The sequence below is a fragment of the Limanda limanda genome, chromosome 9 (assembly GCF_963576545.1).
Source record: "Limanda limanda chromosome 9, fLimLim1.1, whole genome shotgun sequence".
NCBI classification, from domain to species: Eukaryota; Metazoa; Chordata; class Actinopteri; order Pleuronectiformes; family Pleuronectidae; genus Limanda; species Limanda limanda.
The window spans coordinates 13,082,442-13,102,858 of NC_083644.1; the positions used below are offsets into that span (position 1 = coordinate 13,082,442).

Below are 20,417 nucleotides of genomic sequence, written 5' to 3' on the forward strand. Positions count from 1 at the left end.
TCCCTCCCTGCTTTGTTTATGAATGGATGCTCCACTGGTGTCAGTTTTTATTGTCTCACCATGTCCCAAATAAACATCAGCTTTTCTGTCCTACACCTGTTTCCTACATTTAAAATGCCATAACATGATCTAAAAAATGTGTTCATGAGAAGATATGCTCTACATCACAGTAAAGTAACGTGTATGTGCAGAGGTGTGACCTTTGACACTTTGTCACCTGTTATTTGTATAGCACCTTCCAAACAAGAAATGCAGTACAAAGTGCTTTACATACGATATATAGATACAAATAAAAACCTAAAATTGTATTCACAAAAGAGACCAGATTTTAAGAAACATAAGAATATGTGAAAAGGAAATTTAAAATAAAAGGAAATCAAAAAGAAAGAGATTTGAATGTAGCCATGACAGTAGATTGAGAATCTTTGGGTTTTCAGCTGTTGGTCAAAACATGTAAACTGAAGGGCTGTGGGAAATAAGTGCACCTTTTTTATTTCTTTCACCGTTAAAACATTGTTATTACCATATTACTGCTGCCCCAATGTAATGGATCCAATTGTGTTTAGTGTGGAAAGAATGATAAGTACGCGCTGGACTTGAACGCACCCCTCTGCCCCTCCACAGTGCTGGTCGCGGTCTAGTCTCTGGCTGCTCGCTGCTCTCATTGTTTGTCCCTAACAACGACCAACGTCTACTTCCTGGAGAGATGCCGCTTCCTCTTCTCGACTAATGTGGTTTTCTTCTTTCTGAACGTTTTCGCAGCTCGTCTCTTTTGGCTTTAAACCCAGGCGCGTCGCTAGCCTCGAGCTAGCCAGCTTGCTAACCAGTCGGGAAACATGAACTCCAGCACCCACGTCGTCCAGGTGACCAATGTGTCCCCGAGCACGACGTCCGAGCAGATGAGGACTCTGTTCGGCTTCCTCGGGAACATAGAGGAGCTCAAACTGTTTCCTCCCGAGTGAGTATCCCCCATTACACCTGGGTCAAGCGTCTGTCTTTGCCTCGCCGGGGTCTGTGCTCTTCCTCGGGCCTGTAGCGTCGAGCAGGCCCCGCTACACGGCTCGCTAATGCTAATGCTAGTGCTAATGTTTGCCCGCGCCTTCGGTGAGCGGCTCCCCACAGAACAAACTATCTTTACGGCCAAAAAAGCCTCGATTAGCGATTAATCCTCCGACCAGTTCTGGTTAATTCCCATGTGTTTTAATTAACGCTTGTAAATCCTCATCATATTCTACAGGGTAACGACTTATGTCTATATGTTGATAGTAAAGTTACATTTTATTTTGAAAAGCTGCTACCAAAAAATGTTTGACATATTATTTTACAACGATCAATAATAATCAAGGATATGATCATGTTGTAAATACGCAGTATAGTTTATTTCCAGTTGAGTAATCGATAATGCATTTGATCAAGACCATCATCCAATAGAAATATAATGTTGTCGATTCATCGTCTGGAAAAAACATAACTTGACCAGTGAATGTTTAGAAAATGGGACAAACTGTAAACCTAATAAATATTCAGTTTACTGTTAATACAAATAGAGCGATAAACAAACACACAAAAGTCTGATCATCTAGTTTGATTAATTTATGAGTTGACAGAAAAATACCAAGCATTAGCCGTGTTCTGCCTTTTTTCTGTTTTACATTACCACAAATTAGTAACATTCTTCCTTTAGATATTTTAATAAATAAATATAACATTAACTGAGATTTATCAACTTTGATTAAATGTTTGTTACGTCTCTATGTGGCAGTGAAGAGCTGAGGTAGAAAACGCTCAAAAATTCATATGGACAAATAGGAGGAATACATGCAAATCTCGTGATCAGTGCCTCCCTTAGAAGACCCAGATCCCTCTAGGATGCCTGGATTGAAGTATTTTTCATTTGACTAGGAAATAATTGTCCTCTGCTTTGTATTCTCTTCTATTGAATTACATCTGGCTACTGTGCAGGTAGGAAATGTCCTGCTTTTCAGGCAAGATGAAGACATCACAACCATCTAATGAGAAGAAGGTCTAAACATGAGTGATTGGCAGTATTCTTTAATTCTCAACCGTGTGGACACACATGTGGAAATGATTGAACACACTAAAGATATTGTTTTTTAACCAAGTCTTATCTCAGTATGTGTTTTTCTCTCATAATCCATCAGTAGCTCAGTTGTCCCTGGGGACACAAACTCAGTGTAAACATGGCTTGGTGGGTCTCCTTGTTTCTATTCTTTGCACAACATATCTGTATTTTTTTCCAGTGACTCTCCCTTGCCTGTGACTTCACGTGTCTGTTTTGTAAAGTTCCTTGAGTCTGAATCGGTGGGAGTCTCTCAACACCTGACGAACACCGTCTTCGTGGACCGAGCCTTGATCGTGGTCCCCTTCGCAGAAGGTGGGTCCCTGTTTTGTTCTCATGTCACTCACTTGGCTATCTCTGAATGTTACATCACAATGTGTAGGTGTGTTAAACAGCATTGCAATCTGAGCCATTGTGAGTTTTTCCTGACCAATCAAATTAAGCTAAGCTTTTCACTGCTTAGCATTTCTAGGTACATAAAAAGGGACTTGTGCATTTGTGTCCATGTCTTACAATCTAGCTGTAAACTTCTCTCTCTGTTATTTGTGTTGTGGTTTTCATAGTGGACAAGTCATTTGCAGAGAGCCCCTTCCCTGCTGGCTGAAAGTGGTCCACTGCTGCCATCAGGAGATTAGAAAAAAATATTGGCACCAGGCTCGCAAGCCACCTTCTCTCTCTTGTTCTGCAGTAAAATATTAACTCTTTATTTTTCTCTCTCTGTTCAAGGCATCTTTTCTTTGAAAATAAGAATAGCCACATGACTCTTAAGTTAATTTAGGGGAATGGGGACAGGGTGCAGGGCAATCTCAATTCCTCACGTTCAAGTATTACAATTACAAAGTAGGCATGCAGCGACCTAGGGATGCCCCGAGCAGGCCTGAATCGAGGCCTATCAAGGTATTAAAACAAAAATAGATCTACTGTCAAGCTTGAACCATTTCTTATCCTGTGTTTATATTTTTCAACCTTTTTCCAATGTGTTAGTCTGGATAAATCCAGACTAACACTTTGCTGATAAATCCAGACTAACACTCACCTCTATTACAGCCACTGTTTGCCATCACACAGCACTGATGCTGGTATTTCATACCACATAATAGGAAAGCCTCAAGTACTGTGCACTGACACACAGGTATTTTCAGTAACTGGCTGATTAGAGCAATTTTTGGGTTCAAGTTGGACCGGGCTCTGGGAGGAGTTTGCTGATGTCATCAAACGCCAGGTGTCCTGCTCAAATAGGTGCAAGAAAACTAAGCAGGAGAGGGAGATGTCAATCATTCTTACAGGCCCACCCCCCTGAGGGGGGGGGGGGGGTGCAGTCAGCCAAACAGGCTAGAAATCCTGTGAGTTTACTGTGGGAATCCCTTTTTTCTTTTTCTTAATGCAGAGCTGTTCAGAACACAGTATACTCAGTATACAGTACAAATACATGACAAAAGAAAAAATATAAATACTGGATCAGGGCTTGGTATTGGCAGATTTTTATTATTAACTTGCTCTGATCGGAAATGTTCGGGACCTCCCTATACCACAAAGCATGCAAGATAAATTAACTAATCAGCTCTGCATGCAAGACTAAATTTCCAAAGTGTGCTGTCGTCTACACAGTCGATTTTGTGGAAGTAAATAAGCATATCATTTGGTTATTAATTATAAGCGCACAAGCTGCCTTTGGATTTTACTTGCTTCATGTGCCAAAGCATCATAGTATTTTAGACTGCATTTGTGTTCCCAAATTTCCACTAACATACAAGCTAAAAAGTAGTGTTATAAGTCTGCTTGATGTTGCAGTAAAAATGCATATTTTTTAATTGACCCTCTCCACACATGACTCTGACAGAGTTGAGTGAATCTCACGTTTAACAGTGGTGTTTCTTTTGTTGTTGTGTTTTACAGTTCTTTTTCCTGGTTCAGCCAGCCCCCTATATACCAGGCCCTGCTGAAAATGCCACCAACAGTTTTGTCTTCTGCAGCCTTATCCTGTTCTCAAGTGTCCTTTCTGTTGTGTGTGTGCGCGTGTGTGTGAGCGTGTCTCTCTCTCCCCCCCTCTCTCTCTCCCCTCATGTTTTTAAAAACCATGTAAAAATGTCAGTTTAAAAATAGCCCGTTTTCAGATTGCACAACCATGGATGATCATCTCCTTTAAGATTTTGCTGTTTGGTTTTTCTTCAGCTTTGGGCACATTTTCCATGATTTTTGCTGGCACAAGCCCATAACTGTTTAGTACAGATTATCTTGGACATTGTGTATTTGTACTCTGACATACTGTTGGCTAACACCAGTTCTGAAGCTTAGTAGTATGAGTATTTTATCATGTTGCAAATCAGCCTTTTTGTCTTTGTTATTCTGCTGGTATTGTACAAAGTAAGCACAATCAAATCCCAGAAAAGGTAAAATGACTGAACCTTTTCTGTGTTTTTTTTGTATTGGTAGTGGTAAGTCATGTTGAAATGTACCCTTGTGTCTACACCCAAATCATGAACTTTGTTTTCTGTATCTCAATGTTCTTGTGTACTTTATAGCGAAGCAGCCGGCGCGAGTCGCTTGTTCATAAAACCTCTAATGAAACTTGAGAGCACATCCCACGGGACAACTGGCTGTGCTTGCTAACGTTTGGTTCATGACTTAAAAAACAAGTACAGGTGATAAAATCTTGGCAGTGTTGACCACAGTGTGTATTGTGACTTTAAGACTCATAGCCGCTAATCCTACAATCATACTTTGACACAAAAAAAAGTCAGGGATCAAGATTTACAGACGAGACAAAAAGTGGTATTATTATTTTTTTTTTATTTTTCACAAAAGTGGAGTTAGACTAAGGAGGCTTGTCTGCAAGTCGTGAGTGTTTATTGATTATATGCTCTGAGTATATATTGAAATGCTGTTGTTTTTCTCCAGGAGTCATTCCTGATGAATCTAAAGCTATGTCTCTGCTGGCTCCAGCCAATGCCGTGGCAGGAATGATGCCTGGTGGAGGCCTTCTCCCAACACCCAATCCTCTGGCATCAGTGAGTTCTTACAAAAAAAACTTGTGCTCCTCATATATGCTACTCGTTGAAAGATAAATAAATGTCATAACTGTTTTTAGTATTACTTGATTTAGATTGTTTTGTACCTTCCAGGCAGCCTCACATATCAATGACCGGTGGAATCAGCCCACATGAATAAATGATGCATTAGAGTTGTAAATGAGCGCTGCCTATCTAAGGAAAGTGGTGTTAAATGACATGTGTCCATAATATGGTCAGCTTAGTATCTTGTAGCACTTAGCACGTAGCAGAGAGCAGAAGATGAGCACTGTGCCATTGTTAGTGTAGCTTAACATGCTGATAAATTTCCCTACAAACAAAACAGCCGCTGTAGCGTTAGTAAAAAGTCACCTGTGCTGTGTTGGATGCTGTTCATCCAGCTTTGCCTTCAATTTCAATTGTTTGACATTTCAGATGGGCGGGACACCATTTGGAGGTCTGGGAGCTCCCAGCATGGAGCAAATGGCTGCCATGGGAATGCAGGGAGCAAACATGAACCCCCAGGTGAGCTCCCAATGAGCCACATTCCCAGTCACAGCATATTCAAACAAATTGTCTGATGTTTTAACATCTCGTGCGTCTCTTTCAGGCTCTTTCTGCAGATTTTCTGAAGCTCATGCAGTCCATGGACCCCAAGTAAGAAACTACAGTCTCATCTAGAGTATGTAATTTCAAATATTTATTGAAGAAAAATGTAATTCATTGATTGCTCTTTGCAGATTGAATTCATTAGCAGCCGGACTGAACTTGAACTCGGGGATGAAGAATGACGCCTCCAACAAGGAGATTGAAGAGGCTATGAAGAGAGTCCGAGAAGCTCAGTCTCTCATCTCTGCAGCCATCGAACCTGGAAGTGAGTTGTTTGTTTCTTGTATACGCTGACAACCAACTTAAGTCTCTAAAACCTTGTACATCCCGTTTGTTCTATTGTCAAAGCAATTAGTCTCCACTACATGGTCGATATTTAATTGTCGTCGTTTTGCAGATAAGAAAGATGACAAGCGTAAACATTCCCGCTCCCGTTCACGCTCTCGGCGCAGGCGGACCAGATCTCGCTCAAGACACAGGTACGGATGCCTACTACTAGATTACTAAGATGAGTTCTGAGCTACGTGTCCACATACAAAACATGGCATACAGTTGTGTTAATACCCTTTAAAAATGATCTTATCTTTATTTTGGCAGACGTTCGAAGAGCAGGTCTCGGCGAAGGTCCCATTCTCGTAGTAGGAGGAGGACCAAGAGCCCCCGAAGGAGGAGGTCCCACTCCCGGGAGAGGAACCGCCGCAGCAGGTCCAGGTCCGCAACTCTCTTAAGGAACATTTCAGCTAACAACATTCAATGATGCAAAGCATGTGGTGGTCATTAACATTGGGCCTTGAATAGGATTTGTTTCTCTGCTTTGGTACTTTACCTCTGTTTTGCTGTGCATTTGGCCTCAAATAGTAAAAGTGTGGCGTTTTTTATAATGCCACACTTTTACTAGATGACCACTGTTATGTCATTGTCTAACTTTGCTTGTGTCTTGAACAGGGACAGGAGAAAGGAGGAGAAGTCTAAGAAAAGGTCCAAAACGCCTCCTAAGAGCTACAGCAGCGCCAGGAGATCTCGAAGCATCAGCCGGTGAGTTGTTGAAGCAGTTTAACTTAACTGTAGAAGTGAATAGTTTGAGAACCAATAATTGAATTAAATGTGGACATGCCAAATTAAACCCAGATAAGAATTACACAAAGTAGTATTTGTTTTTTATTTTGTGCCTTGACTTTTATTTTCTTTGATTGGCTTCAGGAGACATAGGCGAAGCCGCAGTGCGACTCGCTCGCCCAAGAGGAAGGTGTCCCGGTCTCCGTCCCCCAGACGGTGAGTTGAGTCATGTGCATGCTTCTTTAATTTACATTCAAGTAAAAAGCTTAAGATAACAATATCATGTATTGATAATGTGTGCAGCCATAAGAAAGAGAAGAAGAAGGACAAGGAGCGCGAGAAGGAGCGGGACAGAGACAGGAAAGAGGACAGGGACCGCATAAGAGACGAAAGGGAACGTTCCACCAGTAAAAAGAAGAAGAGCAAAGACAAGGAACGAGAACGAGACCGAGAACGCAAGTCAGAGAGCGAGAAAGGAGACGTCAAGGTACATACGACTACGTTCTGTGTGTTGTTCAAATGTACTTTGGGAACTTAAAGCAGCATTTAGATTCCAAATTCCCTTCATTGGTTATGAACACTCTTCAATTGTGCGTCACAGGTGACCCGGGATTATGACGAGGAGGAACAAGGTTACGACAGCGGAAAGGAAGTTGAGGATGATGACGACGAGAGGAAGAGCGACTCCGACTCGGCCTCATCTCCCAAAGGCCAAGAGGAGGTGGAGAGTTCCGAGGGTCAAATTCCCAAAAAGTCCAAACAGAACGGAGACGATCACCATCAGGAAGACATGGAGATGAGTGATTAACCCCCCCCCCCCCCGAGAAGACCATGGCAACGTTCTCTTCCCACTGTCCTTTTTATATTTTTAATATCGGCCACAACATGTCTGTGCCTGATCACAAGGTTAAAAAAGATTTGTTGTCTTAACTGTAGACGCCTTGGGGGAGGGAGGGGTGTGTAGAGGAAAACAGTCCATTCATTTTTGTAAAGACGTTAGAAAACGAGGACTAAATCATGAATAACACAAGACCTGTTTTTAAATTGTCTTCATGTACTTTTTTAAGATCCTGTTTATTTTTGCTTTGAGTTCAGATGTTGTCTTCCTGACGGTAGAATACGCAGCGTTTCCCTCTGATCGGCTGCATTTGTAAATATTTTACTGGTCAGGACTGAATCTTTCCCTCAGACTGTTAGTGACGCAGCACCAGCTTCCTGTTTCTTTTATTTTCCTCTTTGGTTGTGGAACCATTTTTGCTTCAACTGTTATGCACCCAGTGGTTGTTCAGCTGACCTTCCTATTTACAGCGCTTTGTAATTGTACACTGTAGACTGAATATGTTGCAATGAAATAGTTTGTCTGCAATAGGTTTTCCAAAGGAAACAAATAAAATCGGATCCGACTGTCGACTTGTTTCATTTGAAAAATTTAGGAAAAGTTTCATGGTTGTGACTCTTTTGCTGCTGCTTCGTCTTTGAACATTTTCCGCACAAGCAGAGAAAACGGTTGTTTTCATTTGTCAAACGTATGAATAAGCAAAATATATAATTCATTGATATGAAATGTACAAATCGCAATCATAAGATTAGCAATGACACAAACTAGAATTTCAATTCCTTTTACTTGTTTGAAATGCAGAACCAAAGCGTTTTACAATTTGGTTATAAATGTGACGTTTCCTTATTCTCGTCGATGTGTTTTGGATCAGTTAGTTATTCCACCAGTTTTTAAACTGGAGCTTTTTTAACACGTGACATTTCATCAACTCAAATTTCAACTTTAAGCAAAAAATATTAACCGATATACATGTATACGACAGTAATTAGTGTCATTGTCCGCTGCAAAATAAAATGTGTTTGTAGAACTTTAATTTAACTTTTAACTAAGCAAATGTAATAAAACTTCATATCTTGACAGTAGCTCCACATTAACCTGACAAATCAGTTCAATCTTCTAATTACACTTAAACACTTATTTACCAAAATGTCAAACTATGTCCTCCTGAAAGAATTATGACTGTAAAAAAACATGGAGTCCAAATTCAGTTACATATGTGGAATTTTTTATTTTAGTACTTTTTGTATGAAAATAGTGTTGCAGACCTTTACAACAGTTTTGGCTGCACTGAATATGGATATAAATAAACATGTGCTCTTTTAATGTTGATGCTGAACAGCCAGGGAACAAGAACATCCTCCAACATCTGTTGTCTCAGCTTCACTAAGAGTTCATGAACCATAGCAGCACCGGTTCAGACCTCATGGCGGTTTTCCCCAGCCTCCAGTGAACGCCTCACAGCCTTTCACACACTCACTTCTCTAAGAACCTCTGTGCTTTGTGCTTTACACGTGGTGGAAGTGATTTTTGGTTCCACACATCTGAAGGCTTGTACAATTTATCAGGGGGAAAAAAATGACAGGAGAAATGAAAGGTTTTCATTTTTTTCCTTTAAAACAACACAAATATGTACAAAAATAGCAACTGCCACCATGTTTACAAACCAAGTAAATGGACCTGTGAGATGCTACTCACAGGCCTTCTGGTCTTAGACGTAGCACGAGTAATGAGAAAACATAAAAAGACAAAAGCAATAAAACTTATTGTGCAGGAGGAAAAATCCTGGTTCTGGTTTAAGTGTAAAAATGTTGTGAATGTTTTTGTCATTCATTCCCTAACATCTAACATCTGTACAATGTCCGTCCGTTGTACACTTTGTTACATAGTTTACAAAAAGGTGAAGTCAGAAACAAAACACCCGACATTCTAACATTCGCTCGCCGCTGCTCAGAGAAAACAAAAAATCTGTGGTACCATTAAAAAACAAATTCTGCAGCATTGTCTAACGTCGCCTTGACAACCAACGCAGCGTTGTGCGTCAACAAAGTGAACTCAACTGAACGCAGTCGCTGTAGTGGATCTAAATAGTGCCCAGGAGCTCAGTGGTAGTATTCCATGCCCATGAAAATCATCTTTACACACACACACACACTCAAGACTTTATAATGTGCAGGGTTAAAGTGGAACTGTAGAAAAAGAATATTTTTTAAAAGTTCTTTAACCTTCAAAAGTAAAAGATAGACTTGAACAGACTTTCAATTTTGTGAATCTTAAATGTTTAGTGTTTATCTTTGGGAAAACTTTAACATTTGATGATGTTCAAGAAGTGAGAGTTAAAAAATGAAAAGAGGATGATTCCATTCCCCTCAACATCTGTCTGAAACATCTGGATTAGACTATATACAGTTTTGTGTTGTTGACCTTTACATCGAATATCCCAAAGTTAAAATGACTTTGCACCTTGAGAGTTTTCTTTTTTACTTCAGTAGGAAAAGAAGTTAAAAAACAGGTTTTTAGTGAAACTCCTCCTTGACGTGTCACACAGTAACATCAGTGCTTCACTACAGGTCAGTTAAAACACAGTCGCTTTATAAACATCACGTACAGATGGAACTACGGCGAATCAGCTGAGCCGGTCGTCTTTTCACGTCTGCTCCTACCCCCCCCCCCCCCCCCCCCTCAACTGCCCTGCTCTCACCCATCTCTACTTCAATGCCCTTTCACTGATGAGACGCTCCCTCTCATCAGGTGCTGACGTCTCCGTCAGCGCCGTCATCTTCATCAAACTCTGCTCGTTGGTTTGGAATCAGAGTCTGGACGTCCGATGAAATCTATAAACTGTCAAGAAGCGATTACCGCCGCTTGTTTTTCCCTCAGTTTCTCCTTTTCGTATTTTTATAAAAGTATGTCTTGTAGCAGAATGTTGCCCGGTTGTACGTTTGTTTCCTTTGCCCGGCATGGAGAGGTTAAAGGTCAGGGAAGCGGCTGGGGTCTTCTTTGTACTCGCTGGGAATGGTAAAGATGGTCGCCTCAAACTCGTCGTAGCGAAACTCCTGGAATGTCACCGTGGCCGTGATGGTAGGAAAGACGGGGATGTCTGCAGGGAGGCAAGAGCACAATTAGAAAACAGACCAATATCTTATTCTTTGTTTTTATAAAGTCACAACATCTCCAGTGGATTTCGTTCCGTATAAGTTACCACATCCTTCAGTTTGCTGACCCTGTATCTTTTCATTTCTCAGTCAAACTGTCAGAAAATCCTAAAGATGGTTCAAATCTCTTCTTTTATTCACATCTACTTACCGAGTTTAACAGGAAAACCAGGGGGGAGCTTCATCTGCACAAACTCCCTGAGTTTATTAAAGTGCTTGAAGGGAGCAATCACCTCCAGAACATTTAACAACCTGAGACAGAACAAGACGAACAAATGATTCAGAAAATAGACACCGAAATCCAGACAAATATAAAGCTGCTTTTGTCAGTTATTAATCCTACATTGTTAGATTTTGGCATATTTAGCTTTAGATCGATTTTTATATATATGAATGTGCTAGTTTAGGTCATTATTACAGTGTCACTTCACTTCAAATTTAATTAGAGGACAAAACCCCTTGAGATGCACAATTACATTTCGAAGGGGGTCAATTACAAAATCAACATAGTATCAATAATATTTCACAAACCAACATATTAACAAATACATACAGGCTCCCTCCCCAAATCTGAAACCTACTTTATCTGATACAAATGTTGTCTGCACTAATAAAAACAAATGAAAATAGATAAATTAAGAAGGAAAATATCATAAACAACATGAACAGCTTCAACTGCAGCTCACAGGCGACATTTGTGTCTTCCACTAACTGTGGAAGTGTGAGAGTTAAAGAGACGACTCACGATTCGATGCCCAGAGGGAAGTCTTGGCTCATGGCGATTGTTGCTTTGAAGTTTTTCTTGCTCTCTTTGCAGGTCAGCTCTCGTCCCAGATGAGGAGCTCTGACACGAGACAGAAACAGCAGCTTGTCAGAAACTCATCTCAGAATAATGTCACTGACGTATTCTCCTAATTCTGCTGCAGTGGTTGTTGGTTGAAATGTTCCATTGGTTGCGAATCTTAATTCTCAATTATGATCTTTACCCTGAACACTAGTGGTGGGGGAAAAAATCGATTCTGTTCAGTATCGCGATATTTTGCGCCCGCGATTATAATGATACTGTAAAACAAAGTATTGCAATTTTTTTTTTTTTTTAAATTATATATGTAACAGCCCCTGGCCGGCAAAGCATGACGAGGAGAGTTTCAGAGTTTAAAAGATACCTAGTGTGTATGCGGAAAGGATGTTCTCCACTGCAGGAGATATAGTAACGTTCCAGAGGAGCACTTTAACATCTGAGCATGTTGACCAACTCCTTTTTCTGAAAAAAATGCCAATATTCCCAAACGAATTTAACATTTTGGGTCATTACCTTGCAGACATTTGTTTATTTTTCTCAATTTGATTGAAGCTCTAGGTTACTCTTATTTATATGATTATTCTCAGGTTTATGTTACTCTATTATGTCTGCTTTATGTTACTGTATTGTATTTAAATAATTGTAAGTTATGTGCTGGGAGCTCAGCGTTCATGTGAGAGGTCTCCTATTCAGAAAATAATTACAAAGGTCCTGTGTCCTGAATGTTCAAGGACAAAGTTTTTGCACTTCAGTTAATGTGTAGAAGACAATGTTGTTCACAGAATTAAATGTGACATTTGAAGTGAGTTGAGCAGTCTTATTTTCCTCATTTTTTGTAATGCCTTTGAATAATATGGGCGACATGAATCGCAATATATCGCAGAATCGAATCGCAATACTTGCAGTACCGCAATATATTGCAGAATCGCAATACTATTGAATCGTGGCCCAAATATCGCAATACTATTGAATCGTCACATTTTTACCAATTCCCACCCCTACTGAACACTTACCAACATGAACTTCATCAAACCAGAATATCGCAGTTACATTATCAGAGACATGCAGCATGTGTGTAAAATGACATTGTCGTGTATCAAAATTACGAGTTACACCCCAGTTTTTCTTTTCATTAAACATATTAAGTCATCAGGCCACTACTGCATCTGTAATTTACAGTTACTCTGTCAAAAATACAAGTGGAATCTTCATGTGTTCAGAAACCTACCTTCCATTGTCAGAACTGATGTATTCCTCCCAGGATATAGTGTTGGGTGATGGGGGGGTTAGAGATTGTCTCCTCACGGGCTGAGAAGCAGAGACAAACAAAATAAAACAGGTTGAATTCAGATTTCAGATGAAACATCTGATAAAGTTTCCCCAGTCACAGAAACACCATCTTACTCTGACTTTATAATATCTATGATCTTGAAACAGGCTGTGAACCTGTGAGCTGTCAACTTGGGGATCTTGATTCATGAAAAATCTTTTAATACATTATTCTTGTGTTTTTGTATGTATTTCCACAGAGCAAAGCACAGGACACTAGAGGGCCCCAGTGGATCAGTAAAACCAGTTTATCCCGGTCAGCCTCACAGTGAAACACATATACCACCAACAGTCAAACACTGAACATGGGATGTGAATTCTGATCCAACTTTCTGACCTTTTCCTCCTGAACACCAGTGTTTATACTGATTTTGGGGCATTTAGACTCTACAAATGCAACAGTGACAAATAAAAGTAGTAGAAGTAGTGTGCCTCTGTAAGAATGAGTTCTTTCGTACACGCTAATGTAAGATTTGTATCTGTGGCTGGAGGACTGGATGCTGATGGTGGACAAACAGATGAATGGACAAAGACCACAGGAAGTAACAAAATAAAAGCACTCATATGATCATCTGTGTTTAACATCATGATCTATCAAGGACATAACATCCTGTTAGATGCAGTTAACCACCAACGATGTATTAAGTACAATTCTGAAAGATTCACACGTTGATATAAAGATACAAATGTAATATATATATATATATAATTTACAGCAGGGTTAGTTTTATCTACTATCAATGCAAGATGTACTTTGAAGTGATGAAAATACAAATCAGAATTATCTGAATGAAATATATAAAATATATGTACAATTAAATGAAAGGCTTTCATAATCCTGTGCAACTTATTTTTTAATTATTATATTTAATTTGACCTTTTTTCAAATTCAACTTAATAACTTCTGAAATCTACCTTTTTAGAAAAAGCTAAGAATAAAAGGAAACAATAATTCAACCAAATATATATAACTTATTGTTAATATTTCCTTTAAAAAATATAAATTTTCCTTTGTTTGTTGTGTAAAGTATAAGTTTTCATATTGGCTGTCATAAATACCGATGCTGATATGTTTGTGAGAGGCTCACGTCGGCCAACCGATAAATTGGTCACGCCCTAATCCACAGATTCATCCAGCAGCAAAGCAGCATTAAAGAAAACTCTCTCCAAAACAAATCCATCATTTCAACTTTCTGTGGAAAACGATCTCAACTCTGCCTCCTATGTCAGTTTATTTTCAGATTGGACGATCTCTCCTTGCTGACCCTGACCTGGGATGAGCTCTATCCACTTTCCCATGAAAACTACCGTTCATTTAAAAAATGAAAGAAATAGAGAATGAGGCCAGCTGACCTGTCCTCTGTGGTTAAACAACTCAACTAGGGCAGAATAATGTGGGGAAATGCGGCGAGTGACGAGACCCCGGCCTGAGCCAAGAGTCAGTCGTCTGAGGTGAGAAAAACACCGGGGACAATCATGTCCCCATCATTTCCAACAACAGTGCAGCCATCACAGAGAGGTTTGGTTGATTTTCTCCTCCTCAGCAGCTTGGTCAGGTGCTCCCTCTCACACTGTGCGTATCAGCTCTGGCGTGTTGTTGTGACGAGGGCAGAGAACACACAGGCCGCGGAGGCCCTGGTACGCTGGTATGCTGCTTCCCGCTCCCCCCTCCATCATTCCATGGCACCAGGGGTTTTAGCCTTCATCCGTGAGATCAATAGTGTCAAGCCCCAGTTGAAAAGCCTCCCCACGCTTCCCTGTGTCGCCAGGCACAGAGCTGACCCGCTGGCCCTCTCTGTGGTAAACACAGCCACGTCACGGCAGCTGCTTATCCCCCCCTCACCCCCGTCCATGGATCGTTTTCCATCAGTGTTGAGGGAGAAGTTATTTCCACACTGACAGCAAGGCAACCTAAAACACAGCTTTTTACTTTAGACATGAGTAGAGTCTGGTTCAGATCTTCACGGATAGACTGACACACATCATATCATACTGGGATGAGACAAAGCCCAGCACGGAAACAAGGGAGTGTCGACAAAAACACAGGCGAGCAGTTAAAAAGCATCGGTGGAGTGTTTGGAGGCTTTGTCTTCACAAAGCTTTATGCTCCGTGTGTGTGGACAAGGGCTAAGCAAACTCTGGAACATACTGCAGTGAGGTGAGGGTCGTGGGGGGGGGGGGGGGGTGATAGGCCGGAGGATCGTCCCCGTGAACAAGGTGCCGGTTTGTCGTTTTCACCACAAGGTGGCAGTGCTGGGCACTCGATTCCATGCAAAGTGGATGAGGAGGGGAGCAAACCTCCCTCATAACAGAAGTGACCGGAGCAGCGTCTCTCATGTTGGAGACATTGAAGAAACAACAGTGGGGGAATGAGACTGGAATTTTTCAATAAACCATGCAAAATGGATTGATAGAGTCGAGGGGCCGTGCTGTTTCTACAGGATTGATCTTTGAACACATACAGCAGGGAGGTGGTGGGAGGTGGATTGGATTTTTTCTGAGACTTATGTCCTACCCCAAGGTTCCAGCGGGACAGGACAGTTTCAGGACTGGACTGGTGGTTACGCTGCAGGAGGTATAGGTAAACAGGATGTTTAACCAAAGGGAAAACTGTGACCCGACTAGTTGTTCTATCTGCACTGTAATCATCATTGTTCCCCGAGAAAACATCTAAACCTGTATTTAAACCAGTGGAACCAGGAACTAAACGTTTGTGTGGTAGTTTAAGTTAAAAATCCTGTCGTACTTTTTGTTGGTTTATGGGATGAAGTACACAGGACTGAGTGCAGCTGATCGGTCATTTGTCATTCATAAAAACAAGGAAGTAGTGGAAATCACTGGAATTAATATTAAGGCTGAAAGACAAAACATTTATTCTGGTGCATAAACATTAAAAACAAAGTAGTTTCCCAACTAGAGAATAAGAGAGACAGGAGTTACTTATTTTATCATTTCAGCATAATTTTACTTTTCCTTCCTTCATTAAACCCAAACATCAGTCACACAACATTAAATAAACACAACAGAATGACTGTGTGTAGATTAATCTTCATCTGACACTGGTCTCATTTGTAGAAATCCGCTTATATGGGTTTTTGAGGATCAATGTATTAATATTAAGGGAGTAAAAAACTTCCAATATATCAGTGATTGGTATTTTTTGTTTATTCTGTAAATAAAAGTTTTCATATCAGAAAACGCAAAAAGCAGACAATACATACAGATGCTTGTCCTTCCCACTTGTTCCATAATTCATTCAACCTTTTGGTCAAAAAGGTCCAAAGTGATTATGGAGTTAAAATCCAGCTGTCACTAAAAGAGGGAGATAGTTTTGATTCCTTGGACAAAATAGAGTTTTTAGGAGATAGAAGAAGTTGTGTAACAAAAGGAAAACAGAGCAACAGAGAAGTTCAACCGTTGAATCCTCTCTGACCTCTGCACAGCTGGCACATCGTTGGATCGTTGTTTTGGAAAGTTACAGACGTGGTCAGACAGAAACACCCCATAGCCAACATTAAAAATATATGTGTTTGTGTGTGTGTGTGTGTACACGTTTGAGGGAGTTTGCGGATTCCGTGCTCAAGATGGCCCCATAACCCCACTTATCTTTACGCAATCGTGTGTAATTATGGTTTGGCTCTGTAGCACCACACGCCCGCTGTGGACAGATGCTGTAAACGCGACTGTTTACTCTGTCGCTCTACTGAGTCGACCAGTGAGAATCATCCCGACTCACCTCAAAGTTCTGCTCTACGAGGTTCCCTCCTTTGCTCAGGCTCTCCATGATGGCTTTGTTCCTCAAGATGTCCTCCTCGCTCAGATGCTCCCGTCTCTTCCTGGACTCGAGGACCAGGCCGTTCACGGAGTAGAAATCTGCCAGGAAATTTCCCACGCGCTCCTTGAGATAGAAGAAACAGTGAGATAAGTCCCCCCGCTGAGCCGCCAATTTCCCTTTTAAACACACGTCAAAAGGACAAAGGAGCAATTTCCACATATCTCTTTCACCGCCTCCGTGTCTCCCTAACCCTGTCTGTGTTGTTTTTAACCCTGAGCCTATCACCTGCGGTTCCTTCCTGGGGTTATCACTGTGCTACCCCAATTCATTTACTGTCTTTTCCTGCCTGGTGTGGGTCTGAAGCACAGGAAATATGATCAAGAAAGTGGATGGAGTTCAAGGTAAAAAAGTGAGAAGACCCAGAAAAACAACATTTACACATCAAGCAAAGTAAAACAAAATGGAGAGCAGTTAAGAAAGAGTAAACGATAAGGGTTTCTTTGGTTTTCCATTCAAGACCTTTCATGGCCTTAAATATTCTATCAGTCTTTGTTTGTTTGATTTTTTTTCAGGTCAGAGAAGATACAGGTCCAGGGGTCAACTGTCTGGTTTACTTAAAGCATAACATATTGTGTACATTACACGCTGATAGAAATCTGTGTACTGAGCCCCGTCCATTTCCTGCATTTCCCAAAGAATTAATCAAATTTCCAACTTTGTGTCTGGGAAAAGCTACTGAAGATTCCAGCAATTCCTGGAGCTGGTGAGACCCTGTGACCCGGAGCAGCGTTTGGGAAAGCGGTGGCAGTGGGAATAACAATTATAATCTGACAATGAATGTCACGCTAACGACAGAGAACAATAACATGACACCGACCGTCTTGTCTTCTCTGAACAGCCAGCCAGACTGCGCCCTGGAGAACGTGATGGACTTGGTGGAGAGTGTGGCAGAGTAAACGTCGCTGCTCATCAGGATGTCCACTTCCTCCTCCGTCTCCATCTCGGACTCCTGAAGTTACACAACATGAGCATCAATACAAGCAGAAAACTATTAAAAGACAGAACACATCAAAACAAGATATATATGAATACGGCTGTAGGAAAATGTATTTGACATTTATCAGACAAAACGATAAATTGAGACAGATATCAGCAGGTTAATCAGTAATAACAATCACTATCCATAACTGTAAATAAGTGTTGTAATGTTCACTGTGTAAATTAGCAGGGTTCATACACATTTTGACCAATGGATTTCCATGACTTTTCCATGACTTTAAACCAAATTTCCATGACCGAACATTGCGTGAAATCTCGGTGTATACGTGAAAAAGTGACAAAATGTAGTATTCAAACTAACAATGAGAATTCCAAGGCATACAGCACATATTAAATGACACAAACCAAAGTATGCCTGCTTATATTTTGAGCATATTTCTTTAAAAATGTATGAATTACTTAAAACTCAGCGTAAATGAACTAGGGATGGGCATTCGATTAAATTGTCTTAATCGATCGTCGGAAGAATTAACGATCGATTTTTCGATTAATCATTCATATTTTATTTATATCACTATTTATAGCCTATATTAAAATGCAGTGAAAATAGAAAAAACAGCGTGTTTCCTCATTGAGATCTTTATTACAAGATTAACAACTCTTGTTGCAGTTAAACAGGATCCGTTCAATGTTGCACTTGTAAATAAGCGCTGCTGTCCTCCTAAGCCACGCTGAGAGAGCAGCTAGCCGCTGAGAGCTAGCTCGATATGACGGCTCTCGGCCTCTCAGTCCGGTCGTTGTAACGCCCTCACTCCCGGAACCCCTCACCCAGACCCGGGTCTGTCCGGGTTACCCTCCGCGTGGACTGAGGGTCCGTGTGCGGACATGAAGCCGAGCCGCGGAGGCTTAACTCCGGGCTGCTTCCTCCAGCTGCTAACAGCCTCGCTGTGCTGCGTTCAGGGCAACTCGGATATTCCGACCTCCTGCCACATAGCGAACATGAATAGTTTATCGATGAAAACATGTCATCAATGAAATTCTTAATGATCAATTAATCAATAGTCGAGTATTTATGCCCATCCCTAAAACGAACGACATGAAAATAAGAATATAACAAATTTCCATGACTTTTCCAAAACTTTTGGGAAATTATTTTTTTCAATGACTTTTCCAGGCCTGGAAAAACACATTTTAAAATTCCATGACTTTTCCAGGTTTTCCATGACCGTACGAACCCTGAATTAGGCTTTATACTTTCACACTCATATCTGTGTGGGTCTCACACACCTCATGGTGTATCCGCTGGAAAACCTTCTGTTCATTGTCCAGCACGACAAAAGACTCGGAGGGGATGGCGTTTCCATTGAAGATGAAGCTGAGGTCACCGCGCTGGCACTTCATGTCCGTGAAGTCTATCAGGGTGGTGTCCAGTCTACACACACACACATTTTATTTAGTTTAGTATGAGAACTTCGGAAATATGAAAGGAGAAAACAGGAGAAGTAACCAGAAGATGACAGCAGAGGAGCTAAACTGAGTTTACTGTTAGTCACATCTAACTCTGCAGGAGACACTGTGAAAGAGTGTGAGCGGAAGAAAACCTCTCACACCATTGCTCTGAAAGATGAGAGCCGTTGTGTATGCTAATCGTTGCCACGGGAAACCAACATATCAAGAGTCTTAAAAAAAAAAAATTTGTCAGAATGGGAAGTCCTGGAGTCAAATATGGCAGAAAGAAAAACATTCATCTTTTGAAGAGCAGAAACAAAGTGTTGGGTGCTAGGAGTCAATGTGACGGGTTGACACACTGTAGCACGAGAAAGTAGATTAGCTCAGGGTGACAGTTCCTTCACCATCTTCTTAACCCCAGGATAATCAGAGGGCATTATGAATACCAAATCAGACAGGAGCAGATTCTGAGTAACGACGAGCTCCACATCAAGGCCATCTCACGCAAACTGAATTTTTTCTTCAAATAGATTCCGTTGATATGTTGTGGAGCCCAGATATAGAAGCATGTGCGTATGTGCTAGATAAGGGCCTGCCCTTGTCTGTCAAGCAAACAAGAATAACTTATAGTACACTGAGCAGTGGGTTAATAACTGTGCATATGCTACAGATGTGGCCTTATACCAAAGCATTGTGGATTCCTGCTATTGCTTCATTGTTTTGTGTGTGTGTGTGTGTGTCAGCTGCATTGGAGTTTTGCTGATGGCACTTTGTTGTAAGCTCAGCAACACTTTAACAGTTTTGTGTTAAGGGTCTGGATATTTTCCGGAGTTTGTCTTTCAATTATGAGGAACAATGCAGGAGATTGTCCGTGACAGGACCGTTTACAACAAGAGGAAAATGTCCGGCACGCTCCGGTGAGGGTCGCTGCTGAGGCAGGACGTGACGTATAAATTCTGCTGTATATTTTTTATTGACAGCGGCATCTGCCTTTATTGTCAAAAGATCTTGCATCTCGCCTTTCTGAGTTGACATCTTCGTCTGCGTCCTCTACAGATCTATGAGGCTCTAATTGTTTTAGTCTATCTCACACTCAAGTTAAGCAAACTGGACTGAGGAGATGAAATGAGAGGCAGAGAGAGAAGGAATAGATGATGGGTTGTGTGCTGCATGATATGGCAGAAACATTCTGAACCATAAGGTAACTAAGTGCCTCGATTGAAGGTTTTCTTAAGGAATTGCAGTTTATTTCAATGCCGTTTCCACTAAGCTGCTCCTTGTCTACTTTCATACAAACTCAATAGCATATAATGTTCCAAA

General features: G+C 41.0%; 2 protein-coding genes across 3 annotated transcripts in view; one reads left to right on the plus strand and one right to left on the minus strand.

The window, feature by feature from the left end:
* Positions 1 to 609: 609 nt before the first annotated feature.
* On the plus strand, positions 610 to 8,161 carry LOC133010060 (serine/arginine-rich splicing factor 11-like). 2 transcript variants are annotated; one of them, XM_061077473.1, is made up of 12 exons: positions 610 to 958; positions 2,262 to 2,395; positions 4,979 to 5,088; positions 5,524 to 5,613; positions 5,699 to 5,745; positions 5,829 to 5,962; positions 6,095 to 6,176; positions 6,295 to 6,408; positions 6,643 to 6,732; positions 6,898 to 6,969; positions 7,057 to 7,240; positions 7,355 to 8,161. In XM_061077473.1, exons 1-12 carry the CDS (start codon positions 837 to 839, stop codon positions 7,559 to 7,561), a joined length of 1,386 nt encoding a protein of 461 aa, XP_060933456.1. In that variant the 5' UTR covers positions 610 to 836; the 3' UTR covers positions 7,562 to 8,161. The 2 variants fall into 2 exon arrangements, with proteins under 2 accessions (XP_060933456.1, XP_060933457.1); XM_061077474.1 differs by lacking the exons at positions 610 to 958; positions 2,262 to 2,395 and adding an exon at positions 3,100 to 4,722.
* Positions 8,162 to 10,275: 2,114 nt separating this feature from the next.
* The window catches only part of ankrd13c (ankyrin repeat domain 13C), a 28,337-nt gene continuing 18,195 nt past the window's right edge, over positions 10,276 to 20,417 (minus strand). The window contains exons 7-13 of the mRNA XM_061078311.1: positions 18,936 to 19,080; positions 17,527 to 17,658; positions 16,611 to 16,772; positions 12,774 to 12,853; positions 11,489 to 11,587; positions 10,895 to 10,995; positions 10,276 to 10,688 (exon numbers count right to left, since the gene is read on the minus strand). Coding sequence (XP_060934294.1) covers positions 10,558 to 10,688; positions 10,895 to 10,995; positions 11,489 to 11,587; positions 12,774 to 12,853; positions 16,611 to 16,772; positions 17,527 to 17,658; positions 18,936 to 19,080 — 850 coding nt within the window. The 3' untranslated portion in view covers positions 10,276 to 10,557. The remainder of the gene's footprint in view (positions 10,689 to 10,894; positions 10,996 to 11,488; positions 11,588 to 12,773; positions 12,854 to 16,610; positions 16,773 to 17,526; positions 17,659 to 18,935; positions 19,081 to 20,417) is intronic.